This window comes from Varanus komodoensis, unplaced genomic scaffold (genome assembly GCF_004798865.1).
Source record: "Varanus komodoensis strain SLA01 unplaced genomic scaffold, ASM479886v1 scaffold40, whole genome shotgun sequence".
In the NCBI taxonomy this organism is placed as follows: Eukaryota; Metazoa; Chordata; class Lepidosauria; order Squamata; family Varanidae; genus Varanus; species Varanus komodoensis.
The window spans coordinates 3,245,043-3,266,138 of NW_025335942.1; the positions used below are offsets into that span (position 1 = coordinate 3,245,043).

General features: G+C 43.1%; 1 protein-coding gene across 3 annotated transcripts; it reads right to left on the reverse strand.

Annotated features, from left to right (window-relative positions):
• Window positions 1–215: 215 nt before the first annotated feature.
• Window positions 216–16,685, reverse strand: SLC39A6 (solute carrier family 39 member 6). 3 transcript variants are annotated; one of them, XM_044442812.1, is made up of 11 exons: window positions 16,566–16,685; window positions 14,894–15,038; window positions 10,884–11,588; window positions 8,178–8,358; window positions 7,691–7,860; window positions 6,795–7,007; window positions 5,472–5,568; window positions 3,634–4,011; window positions 3,055–3,135; window positions 2,242–2,432; window positions 216–1,227 (listed from the first exon to the last, which is right to left on the reverse strand). In XM_044442812.1, the coding sequence occupies exons 3-11, from the start codon at window positions 11,577–11,579 to the stop codon at window positions 1,075–1,077; spliced, it is 2,160 nt and encodes a 719-aa protein (XP_044298747.1). In that variant the 5' UTR covers window positions 11,580–11,588; window positions 14,894–15,038; window positions 16,566–16,685; the 3' UTR covers window positions 216–1,074. The 3 variants fall into 3 exon arrangements, with proteins under 3 accessions (XP_044298747.1, XP_044298748.1, XP_044298746.1); XM_044442813.1 differs by lacking the exon at window positions 14,894–15,038 and having other exon boundaries at window positions 16,566–16,675; XM_044442811.1 differs by lacking the exon at window positions 16,566–16,685 and having other exon boundaries at window positions 14,894–15,793.
• Between the last annotated feature and the right edge of the window lie 4,411 nt (window positions 16,686–21,096).

Below are 21,096 nucleotides of genomic sequence, written 5' to 3' on the forward strand. Positions count from 1 at the left end.
TGCAGAACACAGATGGGCATGTTGGCATAGTTAAAAAATAGTGCACTGGCCACTCTAACTTCATCTTCCAGGGAGATTGTGAAGGAGAGTGGTAGCTCTAGGGGATAACCTGTGGGTGGCATACATAAGAAACCCCACAGGTGAGAGTGCATGAAGCCAAGAACTTCCCATGGCTTGTCAGCAAAATGTCCAATTTTAACAGACAACCACATCAATACTGGTTCAATGCAGAGCTTTATGTAGAGTTAGATTTTTGAGGCAACAGAAGTTTTTACTTCAGAACATTTAATTATTCTGTAAACACAAAGATTGACCAAAGAACCCGTCATTTTTATGACAATCCAACTATCAAAGCATCTCGCTGTTTATATTAGCACAACCATTTAGAAGTGCACAGAATAGTTTTTTTCTATGAAAGAGTGAAAATTACATCTTTAGGTTTTTCTACACCAGATACATTAAATGCAACCCCAGTTCAAATGATCGTACCAGTTTAACACAGACAAAACTGACACTGCATGATGTAGATCTGTTCACAGTATTAAATAACTTCTTCAAAAAGTATCAGTTAAAACTACTTCCCTTATAGTTTTAGCTTCCACTATGGTTGATAAAAGATCATCTAATAAACCAGTTTCTCCATAGTGCTATATACAGTACTCTGATACGTATGCAAGCGGCTCACACAACTAAAAAATGCCTAATCTAAATGTCTCATGAGTAGGAATTAAGGGGGCAGGGAGAAGTGCCTACAAGTGCATTTGCAATGTAATGTTGGTAAGAGGAAAGTAAACGAAGTATCATGGAAGAGAATGTCATTTCCATGGAAGGAAGGGCTCCTTCCGTTTGAGGAAGGGGCTGATATCCAGCGCAAGTTCCCCTTTGGAGGATGGGAGAACAATAGTTGCTCATTTCCCTTACAGCCCTTCACTGCACCCCTCATGGTCTTCTGTCAGGTCACCAACCCTCTGGAGCAAAATTTCAGAGTGCTGCAGTGGAAAGGAGGAGCCGAAATTACTTCCCTCAATTCCTCTATCACAGGTGGAACCCCACTGAGGAAGTCTGAATCTAACCCTACAAGTTTATGCTGAACACAATTTTATGTTCAAACACAGAGATAAGTAACATAATACCAAAACCTAACAGAATTCCAGCGTTCTGTAAGAGAAAATACCCCCAGCGGCTACATCCGTGATCACTAGCATCATTGTGGAGCATTTCCGGCACCTGGATTCAAAAACGACACAAACAATTTGAAGTCAAGCACATTACACAACGATGTGTCTGCATCTTCAAGTGTTAAATAGTGTGGCAATTCATTTTTGTATCAGGAGCATAGAACCGAAGGCTTAGAGATCTCAATCTGCCCCTGTTGTTCTCTAGTTGGCTCAGCCATTTGGTTGTTTCCTAGTTTCTGTGCCCCATTCTAAAAGCTGGAAACGCCTCTCCTGTCTCTGTTACTGGCAGTGAAAGTGTTAAGCAAAACACGGAAGATATTTGGGCCCTCCCCTTTTGCCTGTGGCTCTGCTCATCCCTGGAATGTGGCCCCTGAAACTACCTCCACAATGGAAGGTGGCCCTTCGTGCAGAACCTCGTCCAGCCTATTCTGTATGGTACATGTGGGATGGCCCAAAAAGAGCTGTGGTGCTCCTGCTCACGGTTCCAGCCAGCCACCCCACCACGCCTCCCTCTGGACATAGCCTATGCTGTTAGGAGCTTGGCAAGGCCAAATTACTCTGCCCCATCAGTGTTATCATTTCTAAACCCCTGGAGAGATGCCTGCATCCCGTGCGTCTGACGTCCACTGACCATGCTATCATGGGGGGTTGTCCCTTTTAATGTTTAACAAACGATTCTTGTCTTTCAGCTAATACCTTCCTGCTTGTCTTTAGTGGGCCTAATGAAAAGAAATGGCAGAGTGCTCTGCTAGCTTCAGGAACAAACCCTGTTCCTCCCTACCTTCTCGACAGGTTTAGCTGGGCGCTGACAGGAGAAGGACTACATGAACTGTTGTCTGTTCCAGCAGGGCTCTGACGTACAGAGATTCGGATTTCTTAATGCTCTTATTTCTTCCACACACCCCACTCAACTTACTTTATGACCATCTAGCACTCAGTAAATAAGGTCATACTAATGCCAATGCCGGGAAGATGTCCCTAGAGGAATGTCTGACTGGCATTCCGGAGCAAACCTGTGGCTGCTGCTATGAGAATCAATCTTCAGTGTTATTTGGATACTTACCATGTCAACAAGGGCCACATACATGAACAGCCCAGCAGTGAGTGCAAAGATCCACATGGAAACATTGTCAGCATAGTGACCGATGAGTATGCCAGTAGCCATTCCAAGGTAAGCCAACATAGCAGACAGGGCATTATAAAGAACAGCTTGTCTGACAGTCATGCCAGCTTTGAGAAGTACAGCAAAATCTCCTTTAAGAAAAAGAAAAATCCGTTATATTGGTCCAAGCAGGTGCTCCAAAACGCTGGTGTTTTCTTAAATTCAGGTCTTTCCAAACTTTAGTATGATAGGAAAACTAAGCAGTAATATTAGTCACTGTTAATATTGTTAAATTTTGTATCTCTGCATGTGCACACACAAAATTTATCTGCTTTTCCACCACTCCATTAGAAATCTACTGGGGGACACTCACAATTTTACATTAATTTGGAATAAAAGGATATAATCCCAAGAGTCCTCATAATTATTCATTTTAGTTGGTATTAAAACATGCTTTAAATAAGAGGAAAATTCACATTGTTTGCTTAACCAATTAGATTAAGTTACACTAAACAAAACAACATTAAGGACGATGTCACTAATTTGTATAAAGGAGCATGATGATGAGCAATTAATATTGCAACATCCAGTGTCCAAACTTGTGTGCAACTAGGGTCTTACGTTCTGGCAATTCTAAAGAAGCCCTGGGGAATAGGAAATTACTGTTTTCTCACACAAGCCCCCAAATTATATTTGACTGTTTGGTGATATCACCATCATCATTGGCATTAAAGCAAGCACAGAATGATGTGTTTGTTAAATTATGTGTCCTACCTAGTTCGTGTGGTAACTCATGGCAAAAGACTGCAACCGAAGTACTTAAACCACTGGATAAACCTTCAGTAAAAGCCGCTCCTAGGTGAAGACAAATGTTATTAATGAGAAGTGATTTCATCTGGAGAATGCAGTTAAAGCTGTACAAGGGCTCACCACACCCCTGGAAACAATGTATCCCAATTCTCAGGAAGACCAAGAAGATGCTAACATCTAACAATGATAGCCTGGTTTTGTATAAAGTAAAGCTGACAATTCTCAAAAGGCTAATACCAAGAGCACCAAGTTATTTTAAAGCCACGATACTTATCCTGACATTAGTCAATGGTACATGCATGTTTTCTTAGTAATATTTTAAGTGTTAAATACAAACCTTAATTCTAGATCTACCATTTACCTGTCACTGGCTGAGGAATATACTGTGAGCTTTACACACGACAGAATCTTGAATCTTTACTTTTCTATACTAGTAAAAGCCTAGCCATGAAACTGTGAAGAATCCATGGCTGAGCAAAATGAGGCACTGGGTCTGCCAGCGATACTTATGAAACAGCCTTAGAAAATCCAAGAAACACTAACCGATTGCCAGACCATCACTGAAGTTGTGTAGTCCGTCACCCATAATCACCATCCAGGCTAGAGTGGCTATCCCAGCATCCTTCAGTTCTTCTCGTGAATAGCGCTGGCTGTGGCTATGTGGGTGATGGTTCTGATGGTGGTGGTGATGCAAAATATGATGGTAGTCATGGTGATGATGACTGAGATGATCTGACTGCCCAAGGGTGTCATGTAAATGCGAATGGCATTTATTTCTGCACCCCCTGGATGCATATTCGTGGTCAGCAGTCTCTTGGTGGGAGTGAGCTATCATAACTTCTTCTTCTTCTTGTACTACTGGCTTCTGCGAGATGAAATTGGATGGATCTTGCGAATGTGCTCCCAAGTAAGCTTCAGGTCCTTGGTAAAACAAAGGAAAAAAAGAAGCCAGATAAATTCTCAGATGAATTTGAAATGGAAAGAATGATCGGCAACATATGCCATTTTACCAAGGAACATTTTCAGTAGCAGAACACATTATTCCTAGAAAATTTTAGATTCCCAGAGGTCTCCGTGGGAGGTGTATAATATAGCTCCTTCTGGTCCATTTTTATAGATTTGTGAGGTCAATCTACAGATGCAGGTCACACAATTTTTTTCCACTGCATCTTACATTTAGGATCATACAGTACAATAAAAGGTTACACGGGTACGCAGCCTATGACCACCAGCAGCCATTTCTGATGGCTGGAAGGCGCATCACTGCAATTACAGCAATGCTGTTCAGGCACTGTGAGCTAATCCATACATTTCTCCACATTCCTGTACACAGCAGAAGAAAAACGCCTCAAAAGATTTCATCAAAAAACTCTCAGAACTTTAGCCAAAAGCAACCCCTCTAGGCCCTTGGTGAGGGCACAGCAAACCCTAAAGAACAAGTCATGGAAACATGCACAAGTCATCAGTGTAATTAGGATTCAGAGGAATACAAAAGAGAAGTTAAGAATCTTGAGGATGGTAATTTGATTTCCAGTTTACGAGAAGCCTGGACCAGAGAAGCAGCAGCACAGTGGTCACAAGGCAACTTTTTCCATGGAGAAACATATTTCCTGAAGGAGAAAGTCTGAATGGAGAAGTGTGCTATAAAGAAAACTGAGTACCATGTTTGAAATTATGCTGTGGTAACCCCTAGTGGTAAAGTGAAGGAAGCATCCATCATAAGAACAGAGCATGGTGATGAATCAACAATGAAAGTGGAACCAAGATTTTCAGCAGTCAGCAACAAGGAGAGCAGGATCACAGCAAGCACCTTCTACACTGTGCTCTGCCAGAGTTTCTTCATCAATTGGCCTTACCACATGAGGTTCTACGGCCATTTTCTTAAGTGTGAGATGGCAGCTACTGGAACCCTCATCAGCCCAGCGGCCTGAGAGATACACTACCAAATTATAGCCAGGTCATGACACAAGATCAGAAATGTTTGGACTGCTCTCACAGAAGGCTAGCTCTATTTCACATCAACTATAAAGTGGATGAAAACAGTTGTTATTTAATCAATCCCTCACTCCTACAGAACAGTTTGTCAGTGGAACCAGACGAGGGCAATTCCCTTTCTCTCCTGTAGCCTGCCACTTACCCTCCCCGTCTGCTCCAGTGTGGAAGAGCAAAACAGAGTCTCATTCTGCAGCTGGACCTCTGCCTAATATTGAATGAGTCAAAATACATTTTTTTTGGTAGAAAATGAATGGAAATGCACTCACCTGCCTTAAAACAAGTGCACAGAGCAGGGACTCCCCCAGCAGAGGAGGGCTACACATTGGTTTCTGATCTTTTAAGCTTTGGAACTTTCCAAGATATTTACAACATTTACTGAAACTTACGATCATCTGCATCTATTTTTTCTTCATTAGTTGAAAGTTGAGAGTCATATTTAGACAGCTGCTTCTTGATTTCTGCTTCTTCATCTTCATTTTTTTTCTGACTCCCCAAAAAACAAGAACCCCACATTGAGGTTACTGACATTTTAGCCATACCTCTTTAATGCTATATATCTCACAAGACTGTAGAAAGCATCAAAAGACAATGTTGAACAGACCCCAAATTAAGTAAAAAAATGAAATACTTCAGAGAAATCTCACACAAAAGTAATAAAGTTCAACAAACAGCAGAATCCAGCTTTGCTCACAATCTAAGATCCAAATCTAAACTGAAACATATCCAAGAAGATTCTAATTCACTATTCAACTCAAACAGACAAAAGGATTTAACAAAATGCTTTAATAAAACCCTCAATGGTTTAATTCAGCTAGCTAGTAATTCATCTAGCTTGCCGAAAAAGAAAACTTTTGATTCCGGTATTGGTTTCAACACCCAATTAAATTCTTATTATATTAATTAGACTAAGTACTTTTAAATTACAAAGATTGTAATGGAAAAGTTTAGATTTCCTATGGATACCCATCGTCTTCATCTTCATCATCTTAACTTGATCTGCCGCAGCATAATTATGCTAAGGGGCATAGGTGTGCAAAAACTGGCTCTATTACTTAAGAACTAAAGTAGACCTCGAGTTTACACTAGACAGCAGGAAAATTTTCTTCACTGTCAGAGTGGTACAACCATGGAAGCTATTACTTGGTGACGATGTGGGCTCTCCCACACTAGAGGCATTCAAAAAGTGTCTGGACAGTCATCTAAATGCGATGCTGTAAACTGGTGACCTACAACAGCAGGTGGTTGAACCCGATGGCCTTCCTGGCCTGTTCCAACTCTAGTATTCTAGCTATGTGTGATGTTCTTTCACTGGGTACAGCAAGGGCAGGCAGCTGTTTAGGCTCACAGGGACATCTTGAAATGTGAGAAACTGCAATAGGCTCATCTACAATATGGTTATAATAGGTGGGCGTGACTATTCTCAAAGGATAATTACCCTGTGCAGAGGCATTCTTGAGATGGCCCTCACTTTTCTTTGAAGCAAACCCAGCTGCCAGTAATATAAAAATATTAAATACCATTTTAAAATGGAAATAGGGAGTAGAATGTCTTGGTGGGCACCAAAGAAAGTGTTCAGGGGCACATGGCTGCCCACAGGCCCCACACTGCCTGGGGTAAAGTTATATACAATAAAAGCCCCATGCAAACCATCCTTTAGCATTTGGAGACATAAAAAATTATTGCATCTTTTCAAAATACTGCTTTCCTACCTTTTTTTTCTTGTCTTTAAACTGTTTAATTAAGGTGATCAAGTGCTCAACAAGAAACATAAAATATAGCCCTCCGAGGGCTGTGAGGCCCTTCCAGGTGGAATCCAAATAAGCACTTTCTTCTGAACTTTGAAAAACAAGATGCTTAAAAGGGGGATCTTTATTGTGCTCCACTAGGAGTTTCTCATGATGGTGATGGTGATTTCCATGGGACTAAAAATTGGAAGAAAAAGAGAGTTAATTCACAGTACAATCCTAGGAGGCTGCAATCCAGCTTTGGCAATCGTTAAGCATTCGCTATGGAGGACCAGGAGAGGAGCCTGAAACACCAGAAAATTCTGCTTATGCTGATAGTGCCTGTCTCCTCCCTTCCCCCAGAATGCCCAGAAAACTTCCATGCCACCACAGGAAATTTGGAGTCCAACTCCAACGGAGCCCAAGCACCATTCTAAAACTAGAGCTGGGACTCCAAATGCTGCTATGGCCACCCAGTAGGCAAACAATTGGGCCCACAGACAATTTTCCAGACAAGACACAACGGGATGAAGGGGAGAATGGAATGGAGGAGTCGATCAATCCCAGGTTGTTCTCAGTTACTGGGAGGGATGTCAGGAAAAATGAACAGCAGTTGTATGTCTGCACAGGTACAGGCCAAGACTCATTCTACGTATGCAGAAGACTAAGGTGGTATGATGCTGGTGAATACTGTATCACTCAGAGGTAGGAGTACTAGTCTTGAATGTTTACTCATATTAGCAGGAGTTATCCTAACCCTAGGGTTAAAGGTAACCCTCCCCTTTTCTCTACTTAAATGCTTCTCCTGGCCAGATCTACAGCTCGGCCATGTCCCAAATGACTCATGCCCAGTTAATGCAAGTAAAAGAGATGGTACTTACATGAGGAAGGAGATGTAAAAGAGCATCTCCACTTAGGGTACCAACTGCTAATGCGACAAGGAAACTTAAAAGGAACTTGAAAAATACACGATTCATAAGAGGCACCAGTATTACACCCAGTAAGGAAAGAAAACTGATGATGGAAATGGATATAAATCCACCAATCCAAGCTGGAAGGAAAAGGAGAGAAAAACACTTTATATCAGATGCTTTGTTCAGACATTCCTCTCTTGAAATCATTGGTTTCTTCCTTAATGTATAAGCAGGTAGGAGCCGGTACAAGATTGTATACAGCATTTTAAGCATGTTAGTCTTTAAAGGGGGGCACAGTCCCCCCTGCTTGCAGTGTCTTGCTCTTCAGGGCACAACAAAGACCCTGATTTAGGGGAATCATTCAGAATAAATGTTTGCTCAATGCTTTGTTCTTAGTAAAGAATCAGTAAGAGAAGTAAAAATAGTGAAAACTTGTTTCCATCAACAAACCTACCTACTTGCAATGAATACGTTTTTGGAGGAGTTTCTGCCTTTTCACCTGTTGCATGAAATATACAGAATCTTCCATCAATCTGGTTAACGATCGCTGGACAAAGATAGTTGAATTCTGTGGCCGTCAACTGAACTTGTGTATTTATTCCATGAGAAACCATGAGTTTTGATGCATTGAAGCACTACAGAAGGGGAAAAAAACAGGAAATGGTTCACATAAATGCTAGTTTGTTCTCCAGCTACAGGAGCTCTTTTCTGGAGTAACTGCTAAGATTCAAATTAGCACGGTTACAAGAGACAGAAGGGTATCTGTTCTCATTACGTGAAAAACAAATAAAATATAGGTCTCTACACATAAGCACAAACCCAAAAGAGCTGTACAACTAGTTCAGTAACCCCAGGATTTTAAAATATGTTCCCTTCCCAGCCCAAAAACACACAGCAGCAACCCCAGCATGTGCAGCAAACTACTTCTGAGATGAAGTACTTTAAAAGGTAGCTTGAGAGATACTGGACATTATTCAAAGACAGTAATTCTATCAAGCAATTGCAACTCCTTGCATCAAACTAACTCCACCACACAATGATGTTTTGATGCCAAAATACTAAAGGTCCAGGAACAATGGGACAAGCAAAGTAAAACAAACATGAGGCTAATTATAACACCTTTCAATTTTCCAATGGACTACCTAATAATATTTCAAATAGGAAATAATCCATCAGACACTTTACAGCAAGTATTTCTGTAGGGGCAGCGGGTATGCATTTAAAAACATCATCAAGAAAATTAAAACTAGAGTTTTAAAATATGGCTTAAAATATTAAGTCAACTCCATTTTTTTAACCAATCACAGTGAAACCAGTTTATAAACAGCTACCTATTTGAACCCCTGTGGTGGATAAAGAATCACTTCAGGATGACAAGTAGGGAAGAATTTACAAGATGGAAGAAAACAGGTTCACCTCCCATTTTATTGCCAGTGTGCCAGAAATTCCTGAGGACTAGTAATTATTGGCTGCATTAACTTAGTCTTGCAAATGCCAACAAATTAGCTACCTCCCAGTCTCTCAGTGTATACTAAATATCTGAGTAACTGGAAAGCTAGCCTTCTGTATTATCAAACAAACAGACACAACAAATGCTAATCCTGTGTCGGTCCTATATTTCCACAGGAACAAGCTCATTTTAGTCATCTCATGCCTGGCTTACACAAGATGCAGACACATGGAAACTTCTCAGCTGTGTAGGCTTACTATACATGTCATAGCATGTTTTAAATGCACATTCTACATATGCCGCTTCACCCAGATCATCAATTGCTAGTGTTTCAATGTTAATAAATGCATAGCAAGTACATTTAAAAGTGAGCATGCATGTGTAGAAAGCTACTGAAGAAAGCCAGTGCAGTTACAGTGGTTAGTGTTCGACTAGCAACAAGGTTCAAATCCCAGTCAGCCATGAAGCTCCCTGAGTGACCTTGGGCCTGCCACTTATCACTCAGCCTAACCTACCTCACAAGGTTCTTGCAAGGATAAAAAAGATGCTAGAGAACCTGAGTCCAGAGCTTTTCAGCAGTCTCCAACTCAAAGGCCCTGGGCATAACCCTTCCAGACCAGATCATGTCATGGGTCATAGAGGAGAAGAAATACTGAAATGAGTAATAAGCCTTTTTTCAGATTCATACTTCATGAAGCTTTCAGCTTATTGATACATGCTGAAAAAACAAAAGAAGTTCAACATGAAACCAGAGTTGTATCCTTTTGGGGGGAAAGTGCACATTTATCCAACAGAACTGTTGATGCCCTCTGTAACTACACAGACTTGCAAGTTTGTGTATTTACAGAATTCTGACAAATAATGTTTTATTTGGATGTATTCATTAGTGAATTGGAAAAAGTGAAGAATGATGGTACACATTTTTACTGAAACTTAACGGGACAGTTACACTGGAGCTAGTATCACAGGCCTTCCAGCTATGGACTATAACTTTATTTACCTGAACTGTTCTTTATAATTTTATTAAATATTAGAGCCATTCACACTCTGGCCTGACCAGGAATTACTTAAGTCTCTTGCTTTGCTATGCACAACCATGAATTGGAGAGCAATGGCTACTAGCCATTTTGTCTATGCATCACCTCCAGTTTCAGAGGCACTAAGCCTTGGGATACCAGATACTGCAGAACATGAGCAGCAGTGGCTGTTGCACTCACAGCCTGCTTGCGGCCTCCTCGCTGGCCACTTTCTCAAAGAGAACCCTAGGCTCGATAGGCTTTTGGGCTGATCCAGCACAGCCCCTATGTCCTTATTACATGCCAATAATTCAATTCATGGCTCATAATGTCAGTTCTAATACCTGATCTCAGTATGCAGGTATTTTGCCTGACACTTCTAAAAGAGGTCGCTTAAGCTACATATAACTTGAGAGACAGCAGCATGTGTGAACTGCGAACACCCACGCATGATTCACCCACATACTTGAGAAAACCAGAACAGGCTCTACAGGCACAGCTCTGTAGACAAGCAGAATTCTCAGGTGCAGCTGCAGGAACAACTTCCCTGTCTGAAAATATGTGAACTGACCTTTATTTGGCATTTCTATAAAAGTGCACAGCATACCCAGCAAGGTTTGCATTAAGACTAGAAAAGATTATAATGTTACCAAAGACTATATCAACATAAAACAAAACAAACATTTCCAAGTACCTCTTCTGTAACTTGTTTTCTTATTTTAGAATACATGTAACTTCCTCTTTCAGGTTTTCTCATGAAAATGAAGGATTCGTTTGCTTTTCCATTTGCTGACAAACTTCCATTGCTGCCGTCAAGGGCATTGCTGGGATTGGGACTGGCAAAACCCTCATGTGTAGACCTCAGTTCTGCAGTCTCTGGATGCTGTAGCAGGTTATCCTCTGTGACCATGGTGAAGGTGGCTGCAGTTATAGCAACAGTGGTGCTGTTGCTATTCACAGGAACCTGCTGGTGGTCAGCACTCTCTATTTTTGGCAAATCCTGATTATTCGGATGATCTGTGTTTCCACCTGCAGATTCATCACTCAGGCAACCTGTTTTCTCAAAGTTTGTACTGAAGGTGACATGATTATGATGGTGGTGATGGTGCTCGTGATCTAGGGACATTCTTTTCACCTTTTCAATGCCCATATTCCGTAGCAGTTTTCTAAACCCTTCAATAGTCAATATATTGTTCTCTCCATATCGAGAGAAGAGTTCCTGAAGGTGATGCCTCTGCATATCTGTGGCCAGATCAACATTGATACCAGCTGCCTTCTCCAGAATAAGTTTCTCTGCAGTTTGAAAAGTAGTGGTGCCATGGTTGCGAGCTTCACAAAGCAAGTATACGGAAAGTAAAAGGAGGAAGGCCACAGAAATCTTACTTGCCATAGCAGAGTCCTGTAAGTAGAGAATGACATGAAAAAGATGGCAATTACTCATGTATCCAGTTCTGCAGTTCATTCAGCAGCAAGTACAGCAAATATCTTCTATAAATTATTGAAAATTTTAAAACACCAAATTATAAAGAGACCTTGAATATGCGAAAATGAGGTCAGTGCAGCCAGCCCGCCATGTCTGATTACAGGATGCCCCCACTCCAATACCCCCCAAATTTTCTGTTCCCCCAACAGTAAATCAGCTTTCTGTGCCCACTGAGTATGATGCTTCCACTGCATGGAAGTTGACAACATGGGGTGTGTGGTTCTAAAAAAAGAAACTCTACTTATATAAAACTTAGGATTTGCCCTAACACTGTTGATACTTCCTTGTTATGGATGGGTAAGAACGTAAGAAAAGCCAAGGTGGCTCAGACCAATGGTCCATCGAGTCTAACACTCCATACTCGTGGTAGCAACTCAGCTGTCCACAGGATCCTCAAGCAGGATGGGGGCCTGCCCAAGCTCCTCAGCCCTTGGTGCAGGCAGGCAGGCCACCTCTGCTCAGGCAGCACACAGCCAGCAAGGTTAGTGGCCACTGATAGCCTCCTCCCGATGCATCTGTCCATTCCCTTTGAAATGCCATCCAGATTGGTGGTTATCACCACTTCCCATGGCAGCCAATTCCATAGTTTAACGCTATAGTGTGTAAGTACTTCCCTTGATCTGTCCTAAACCTTCTACCCATCAGCTTCGTAGGATGGTCTCAGGTTTGAGTGTTGTGAGAGAAAAATGTCTCCCTCTCTACTTTCTTCATACCATGCATTATTTTAAACACCTCTATCATGTCTCTCCTTTCTCACCACTTTTCTAAGCTGAACAGTCCCAGTTGTTGTAGCCACTCCTCATTGGGAGCTGCTCCAGCCTGCAGATTATTCCTGTTACCCTTCTGTGTATTTTTTCCAACTCAGTAATGTCTTTTTTCAGGTAAAGTTAACAGAACTCAACATGATATGCCATGTGTGGTTGCACCAAAGGAAGTGAGATTTTGGCAGTTCAATTTTCCATTCCATTCCTAATTATGCCTAGGATAGAGCTTGCCTTCTGCACAGCAGCTGAGCCCTGGGCCGACATTTTCACTGAGCTGTCCACCACCACCCCAAGATCCCTTTCTTGCTCAGTCACTGCCAGTTCCGATCCAATCAGTGCATACTTGAAGTTGGGATTTTTTTTGCATTACTCAACACTTGCCGATATTGAACTGCACTTGCCATTTTGATGCCCATTCTCCCAGCTTGGAGAGATCCCTTTGAAGCACCTCACAATCCCTTTTGGTTTTAACTGCCCTAAAAAGTTTAGTGCCATCATCAAATTTGTCCACTTTACTACCAACTCCTAATCCAGATCCTTTATGAACAGGCTGAAAAACACTGGTCCCAGTACAGAAGTCTGTGGGGCTCCACTGGTGCCATTTCTGCACTGGGAGAATTGGCATATATTCCCATCCTCTGCCTTCTGTTAGTGATCCATAAGAGCACACCCCTTTTATTCCACAACAGCTTAGTCTGGTCAGGTGCCTTTGGTGAGGGACTTTGTCAAAGGCTTTTTAGAAGATGTATTCATCTTAGATAGTTATGGATCCATGTTCAGAATTGTTAACTATTATCAGTAAATCAGAGGGCAAAAAGTTGGTACCAGTGACCTAGGAAACAATCCTATTGATTGACTGCTATATGCTCATAAGCCCTCAAACCTGGAGATTTATAAACACACACTATAGAGCCGGAGAAATGGTGGCAGATATGCTTCAGGAAAGCAGCATCAATTAAAATCTCATGGAATTTCTGACCAGTATTTGTAGGGTTAGGGAAACTTTTGGGCCTGAGGGCCACATTCCATTCCAGAGGAGCTTTCAAAGACTATGTAGAAGTGGCCAAGACTGAAACACTCCCTGCATTCCATTTTAAACCAATTATAGTAGAAAGCTTGTCTACATAAAAGCATAACCACAGTGTCTACTCCCAAATAAGCTGGAGAAGCCTCTGCATCTCTGCTCAGAAGTTAGCAGGGCTCAGTACTGAGCAGCACTTACAAATACCATCCCAAATATCAAGTATAGGCATATCTACTTAGAAGCAAGCACAGTAGGAATCTACAGGACAGTTGGACTCAATCATTCAGCAGCTAGTTTCTTTCCTCTGCCCTGGCACTATCTCTGCTCCATCTGCCTCACAGAAGAAGCTCACACCTTTGGTCAGTAACTGGCCAGAATTAAGTGCCTTTCCATGCAATTACTGAAAAGTTGGGCTTTTTTCAGTGCTAAGGGAAAAACATTTATCTTCAGCTAACTGCTCATCAGAGTTTATCCCTCCCTGACAAAGAAGGAAGAGCCAGAAGCTGCAGGACTGAATGAAGTTCCACATTCCTGCTTTACAGGCTACCTTTCTAGACAAATGGAACCTTCAAATAATTTAGAAAATAATAAATTACAGTTCATTGAAACTATAGTATAATCTCTGAGAGAGAGAGAATCAAGTTTCCAAACAAGATGCAAAATCATGTATCAGCAATCTTCCATCTTTACTACTTGCCCGTACAGGTAAAGTCTTTACCTGTCTTCTAAAACTGGACAAGACTTAACTGTTAGACCCAGATTCTAAAGTCTCAGTTCTGTGATACTAAAGGCTTTGTTCTGCCTTTCAATTTGTCCTCAGCAATGTAACCTGAAGCAATGTCTCTCATAGACTTCTTTAAATTACTGATTCCAAGCTATTAAGTGCTTTATAGGTAATTATCACCAGTAACAACATGAAGAAATGATGTAATTACTTGAAGTTGCGCCTAGACATGTAATGAAGAACTTCAGTAGGTGATGAGGTGATGCTAGATGGAAAACCTGCAAACCTTTCCTCTTTGGTGGCTCTGGACCCCTCCAATACCAACTAACCAACAAATCAAAAAAGCAATTCTCTTTCACAGTCCCTATCTATCTCCTGCTATAACTACCACAGACAATCTAATGATAGCTACGTAGTTAGAATCTTAATGAATTCTCATAAAGTGATGTTTCAGACAAAAATACCTTTTCACTTGTGAATAAGTTATGTCCTTCCTTTAATTCTGTACCCCAAGATTTGCTCTTTCCTTGATCTCCCATTTTCGTTTATAAAAGGAAGCCTGTACATGACCAGATATTCTAACAAGTGTTTTTAGATTTTTTATTGCTGTATTTGTTGTTTTAAACCTGTTTTATCATGTGAATTTATTTGAATTTTTTGATGGTGGGTAGCATTGAAATACCATTATTATAATGCATTTATATCCCACCTTTTTCCCACTTGTGAGGAAATCAAGGTACTTTACATAGCTCCATTTTATCTTCACAACAACAACCCTGTGGGCAGATTAGGCTGCGAGTGAGTGACTGGCCCAAAGTCGCCAAGTGCATTTCAAGGCTGTGTGGGGCTAGAACCTGGATAATCAAAAGAACAAAAGCATCGAACAATTGGAAAGTTGCATTATGGAACAATATGCATCCTACTGCTGATCACTCTATTTCACATTCAAGAAGCTTGTTTCCTTGATCATGCATTTGCAAGGAATTTTGCTTTCTATGCAGCAGATGTTTATCCATGTTGTTGTTAGTCGAAGTGTCTTCCACTATCCACCAGAGTCCACTCAAGCTCACGCCAACTGCTTCAGTGACTCCATCTAGCCATGTCATTCTCTGCCGTCCCCTTCTTCTTTTGCCATCTGTTGTTCCCAGCATTAGGCTCTTCTCCAGGGAGTCTTTCCTCCAGGGAAAGTTTATCCATACTTCATGTTTAAGTGTTCTGTGTAAACTCAAAATCCTCCACATTCTATGCTGACATGATCTGCTCCCTTAAGAAATATAATTTTGCCTATTTAGTATCTAAGTAGAGCTCAGTAATACCAATCACTGAACTGAACAAGAGAAAGGAATGTATTTCTCATGACAAGAACACATGGAACAGTGGTCTAGCAGCCTTCCTCAAAGCAGTACCCTCCAGATGCTTTGGACTGTATAAACCATCAATCCCAGTCAGTCTAGCCAACAGGCAGGGATAATGGCTGTTGGAGTAGAAACAACCCAGGACAAGTTAGAGATGGATGATTTGGCAACATCTTGAAAGGCTGTGAACCCCAGAGTCCAACCTATGCGCATGGGCCCAGAAGTACCATGACATATATTTCTATTACTTACTGCATCAATGTGGCAGAGGTCTGCACAGATTATATACGAGCCCTTACTTCTCGCACATCACCTTTCTTAAACACTTTGCCTATTGATAGTGGATGCTCGGGGTTCTTTCCACCTACTTCCAAGCGATCCTCCAGCTACTCAAAGCCTAGCTGAGCAGCAGCCCAGGGAGGCGGCGGCGATAAGGCCACGTGGAAGGTCGCGGCTCCCGTCCCGCAGGTTCTCCGCGGGCGGCGCCCACCCACGACCAGAGGCAGCGCGCCCAGGGGTCCAGCGCCTTGGGCGAGCTCTGCCCGAGCGCCCCTCGGGCGGGCCACGCCTCGCCTCGCCTCGGCCACGAAAGCGGCTCCTGCCAGCGCACCCCGCGGAAGCCCAGAGGGAAGCTCCGCAGGCCCGGGGGGTAAGACCTCTCCCGCCCAGCCTGATCCGCCGGGGGGCAGCCCCGAGCGCCAGGCGCGAAGGCAGCCGCCGCTTCGCCCCAGCGCCGAAGACAGAGAGCCTCCGCCCGTGGAGGCTTCGCGGCTGGCCCCGCCGCGTCCTCCTCCGCCGCCCACCGCTTCGCCTCCGCCGCCGGCCCGCCCGTGGAGCGCGGGGAGAGGGGGGGTCTGAAGGAAGGGACGGGCGCGGGCGGGGCCTGCGCGTCAGGCACACGCCGCCGCCGCGCTGCTCCCCTCGAGCCCGGGCGGCCCGCGACGCCCCGGGCCCCTTCCCTCGGGATGGACGGGGACGCCCCCGGCGCCGAGCAACCGGGCAGGGCCCTCCGGCAGGCACACTCACCGCACGCAGGGCGCCGCCCGGCCGGCCGGCGCGCTCCCCTCACGCGGCGCCCGCTCCCCTCAGAAGCGCGGGGGAGACCGCAGCGCCCCGGCCTACGAGCACAGAAGGATTCAGCGCCCCGAAAACGGCGAATCCGGAGGCGCAGGGCTGTCACGAGGCTGCCGGAGAGCCAATCGGGATGGCGCAGCTGCCCACGGGCCGCGTCAGGGTTGGAAGGGGACGGTGAGGGGGAAACGGCAGACAAAGGGGTCTTTTACGCCGCAGACTACGTGGGGCGCAGGGGGCGTGCTGCGCGTGCGCGAGCCGGGGGTGGCGGGGTCGGGCGCTTGAAACACTGGAGGAGTGGAAGGTCAATTGCGGGAGGGCGTGTTCCTTTCTTTCTTGATTTGGGGGTCTCTTTGTTGCATCGATCCTCATTTTAAAACATGCGGAAATTTACACCGCATTTACACATTAAGTCCCACACACGCACTTAATGAAAGTATCCAAAAATGGGAACAGGTAAAAGTCAGAACCAGCTTCATATTGTTACACGGGATCCAAATTAAGCTATATCCAAATCTTGGAGCGCGCTTGTGCCAATGGACTGAGCCATGAAAGGTCACGGGTCCTCTTTTCCCTTTCTGGCAGTTTGATAGAAAAGTTTCGCTTCCCTGTGCTTGAGCTTGTTGGAAAAATTCAGATAAATCCTGGCAGGAAAGCGTTGCTTCGCTGTGCCTTTGTCTTATAAAATCAAACCTGCACCCCTTTCTCAGAAAGCACCCGATTTCCAAGCCAGGTTACTGTTTAGCATTTGCTGTTACTTCAAGAAGCGGGAGCTGATTTTCTGAGGTACTGATAGCCTGCCTAGGAGCTCCCAGGGCTATTGTTTTGCTGTTCAGTAAGAACTGATAAGGCTGCCAGGTTAGCAGCATTGGAATCACCCTTATTTTCATGCTAAGACTCACAGTAATCCCTGTGCCTCAGTGCTCCTTATGTTAATCCCCTGCAGTCAAATGCCATTGTATTGCGGCCCCTGTGCAGACCTCTCACCTCTTCTGTGTTCACTTTATTTTGTCATCAGCTGCCCAGCTGCTGGGCCCATGAGACCCAGAATCTATCAAACACTCTGTGTATGTTCTAAAATCTTGTAGTTGGCATGGAGACCACTACCCGGTCTCATGCTGTTGTAAGTAACTGCAGGGGTCGTGGGTGATCTTTCAATAAAACTGCTGAGGTTCAAGGCGAAAGGGTCCTTTCCTGACCAAATCCGGTTATCCTGTCTCGCGGCTGCCATCAAGGCTTCCCAACAAGCTCTAAGTCTCTTTGCTGAGGTCTCGACCCAAAGAGCGGATTTAGCTGTTCCCAAAGACTTGCCCCAAGTTGTAAGGCCTGTTTATCAGTAATAGACCGAAATTGACTTTTTGTGTGTGTAAGTGAAATACGCAAGAGAAACTGTGCAGGTGAAATTGCAGTTGTGCTTCAAAGCATGCACAGGGAAGAGGGTTGGCTGGAGTCTGTCTGCTTGACTACCCACTGGTAAGATAAGTGTGCATTGTGGTAAATGAGCGTGTCCTACCTTCAAAGGCTCACAGTGGGCAGAAGGAAAGATCAAAGTGTAGATGGGGAAAGAGCAAGATGACTGATGATTGATAGGTGGCTCTTAAAAGCATAACAGCATTTCAATTATTAGTAAGATGCTGTTCTTGTTTGGAAGGGCAGACTGCCCTGCAAAGCTGCATCCACGCTTCAATACAGCACTTTTTGGTAATTTTTTTTTTGTCTTTTGTGGTTCAACAAATGAACCTGGCTGATGTGGGATTAGAATCCCTGGCAAAATCAAGGTGTGAGATGCTTCCAAAAAGCAGCCCTATATGGAGCTGTATCCCCGTCCTGTAATCGTGCATATGAGAAACGGAGTCTCACAAATGCCCATGGGGTTTCGCATGGTGCTCCTAAAATTTACTGTTGTGTTGCACTTTATACTATTATTCTTGGTGTGCACTGTGGACCCAGCATGCTGTGCCACATCCTGGTGCAAAACTTGGGTTGGAAACAGGGCTGTCTTGTTGATTCTTGTAGGAAAATCCCAGTATGCACTCACAGGTCACATTTACTAGGACACATTGCGTTAGAAGCTGCCGCTGCTTTGTAATGACCACTGTTAATAATGTGATTCCTGGGATTTCCGGCATTTAATTTTTCTTGGACCTTACAATTCCCACACCAACACTTTATAGGCTGTATATGAATCTGGAACTTTTTACATGGTATTTCATGCATCTGATGAAGTGGGCTATAATCCATGTTCTTATACCAGAACTGATCTTTTAAAAGCCACAATATTCTGTTGTTTTTGCTACAATGGACAGAATCTTTCTCTATTGTGACCTAGCTAGGATACGCTTTGGAAATGGTTATTACTGCGATCCTGCAAAATTTAGAGCCAAGCGGAAATTTGAACCCTTTCCAAGGGCTTTTGAAGTGACAGCGTGAGGCTATTTTAATAGCTTGTGATAGAACGTTTTGATTCGGTGCAGGGGAGGAGTATTGGAAAATAGAATAGAATTGCAATCAGACAGACCTCGATGACTATCCCTTTCCACAGTTAACACTGATTCAAAATTGGTGCTTGTGCATTGAAATGCAGCCTAGCTATCCAAAAGTTCTGGCCCAGCCAGCATTGCATTTTATGCCAGGGCTCAAGTGATTGACAGTCCTGTATACACTTTCCAGCTAATCAGCCACTTTAAATCAGTGGAACTGACTTCTGAATAAATTTGTACTGCACGTTACTCAAAAGATACTGGTGGACAATCCAGTGCAATTAAGCATTGCAAAGGCTGTTTTCCTACCCACTTAACTGTAAGTAAATGCCTATATTAGGCCTTATTTCTAAGTAGGGAGACACAAGGTTGCACTGTAATTTTCATTTATTTCAGTGGAAGAGTTAAGCATTTGTTTAAATCTCTCTCACTGAAATAATTAGGACTGAAAGGTGCTTAGCTTTGGCTGGATCGGGTCTATAATGAGTATTTAGGCATAATTAGTTCCAGAAAGATTTATGGACTGAACAATCTTAAATTGTAGTGTTTTGATTTAATAAGGCTATGGATATAATGATAGGGAAAATAATAAACAAACAGCCATTGACAAAACCAGTCATTAAAAGTAATATGCAACACTGGTATGCTTTGTAAACAATTATCACTGGCTGTAATGCTTTAACTTCTGAAGGAGTTTTTACATGCAGAAGTGCTAAAATACACATTATTGATCAAAGCAAATGTTATCAGTGGTGCTTACGTCAAAAGAAGTCCCAGCTGATCTGTTTGTCAACTTGTTGGCAGAAACAATGGCATCGCATTTTGCTAAAGAAAGGGGCCAGTGGGGAGATCCACAACTCAGGAAAAGTAAGTGACAGTCACCTCTTCTCTCGTCAGGTGACTAATGTTCACAAATATTTGTTGTACCCATGTGTACATTTTTGTCTCCTCCTTGTGCACCTGACACATTTATCCAGTCTCTCTGAGAAAAAGAGAAGTCACTTCTTATTTTCTACCTTTGCTGTTTATTTTTGCTTCTCAAGGCTAACATTACTATGTTGGTAAGATAAAATGCATAAATATATCTTTACTGCAATATTTAGGGGCAGGTTGTAACTAGAATTTCTACACATGGTGATTCAATAGATGTATTTATTTGTATTTTTTAGATATCTAATCAACTGGATTGCAATGTTTGGCTGAGAAAGCTGGACCATAAGGAAGGCTGAGCGCCAAAGAATTGAAGGCTTTGAATTGTGGTGCTGGAGGAGACTCCTAGAGGAGATCAACCCTGGCTGCTCTTTAGAAGGCCAGATCCTGAAGATGGAACTCAAATACTTTGGCCACCTAATGAGAAGGAAGGACTCCCTGGAGAAGAGCCTAATGCTGGGAACAAGAGATGGCAAAAGAAGGGGACGGCAGAGGATGAGGTGGCTAGATGGAGTCCCTGAAGCAGTCGGCGTGAGCTTGAGTGGACTCCGGGGGATGGTGGAGGACAGGAAGGCCTGGAGGAATGTTGTCCATGGGGTCGCGATGGGTCGGACACGACTTCGCGACTAACAACAACAACCAACTGGAATGTATACTTTTCCGATGCATACAGTGCAATGTCACCTACAATATAGTTTACTTGCTATAGTTTGTATATCCTTCACCTTACGGATTTTTCATTCACCTTTTAGGTTCCTCTTGCTTTAGTAGTTGGCTGAGGATTCAAGTGTAAATCCAACTATATTCAAAATGCTCATTCACATTTCCTAAACCTTTCATAAAGGTTCACTTTTGTATGAATATGAGATGTTAACATAGGTATGGCATGGGAAAGGTGCAAAAGAGATTTAAGCAATGAAGAGAATGTATTAGCTACTCTTTACCCAGAGTTGGATGTAAGGTAGCTTCTGGTGCATGAGTGATCAGAAAAGGTTTCTGACTCCCAACTGCTTAATAGCACTGACAACAAAAGCCTTTTTTGCCCTCCTAAATTAGGTTGTGTAAGGATCAGAGGA

Bases quoted from the DNA above. Each gene is read 5' to 3' on its own strand.
- SLC39A6 (XM_044442812.1), bottom strand. From the start codon at position 11,579: ATGGCAAGTAAGATTTCTGTGGCCTTCCTCCTTTTACTTTCCGTATAC. The intron at 4,012-5,471 runs GTAAGTTTCAGT...TGTTTTACCAAG, and splicing joins AAAAATAGATGCAGATGATC to GACCTGAAGCTTACTTGGGA. The intron at 1,228-2,241 runs GTAAGTATCCAA...TTTTGAATCCAG, and splicing joins ATGTGGCCCTTGTTGACATG to GTGCCGGAAATGCTCCACAA.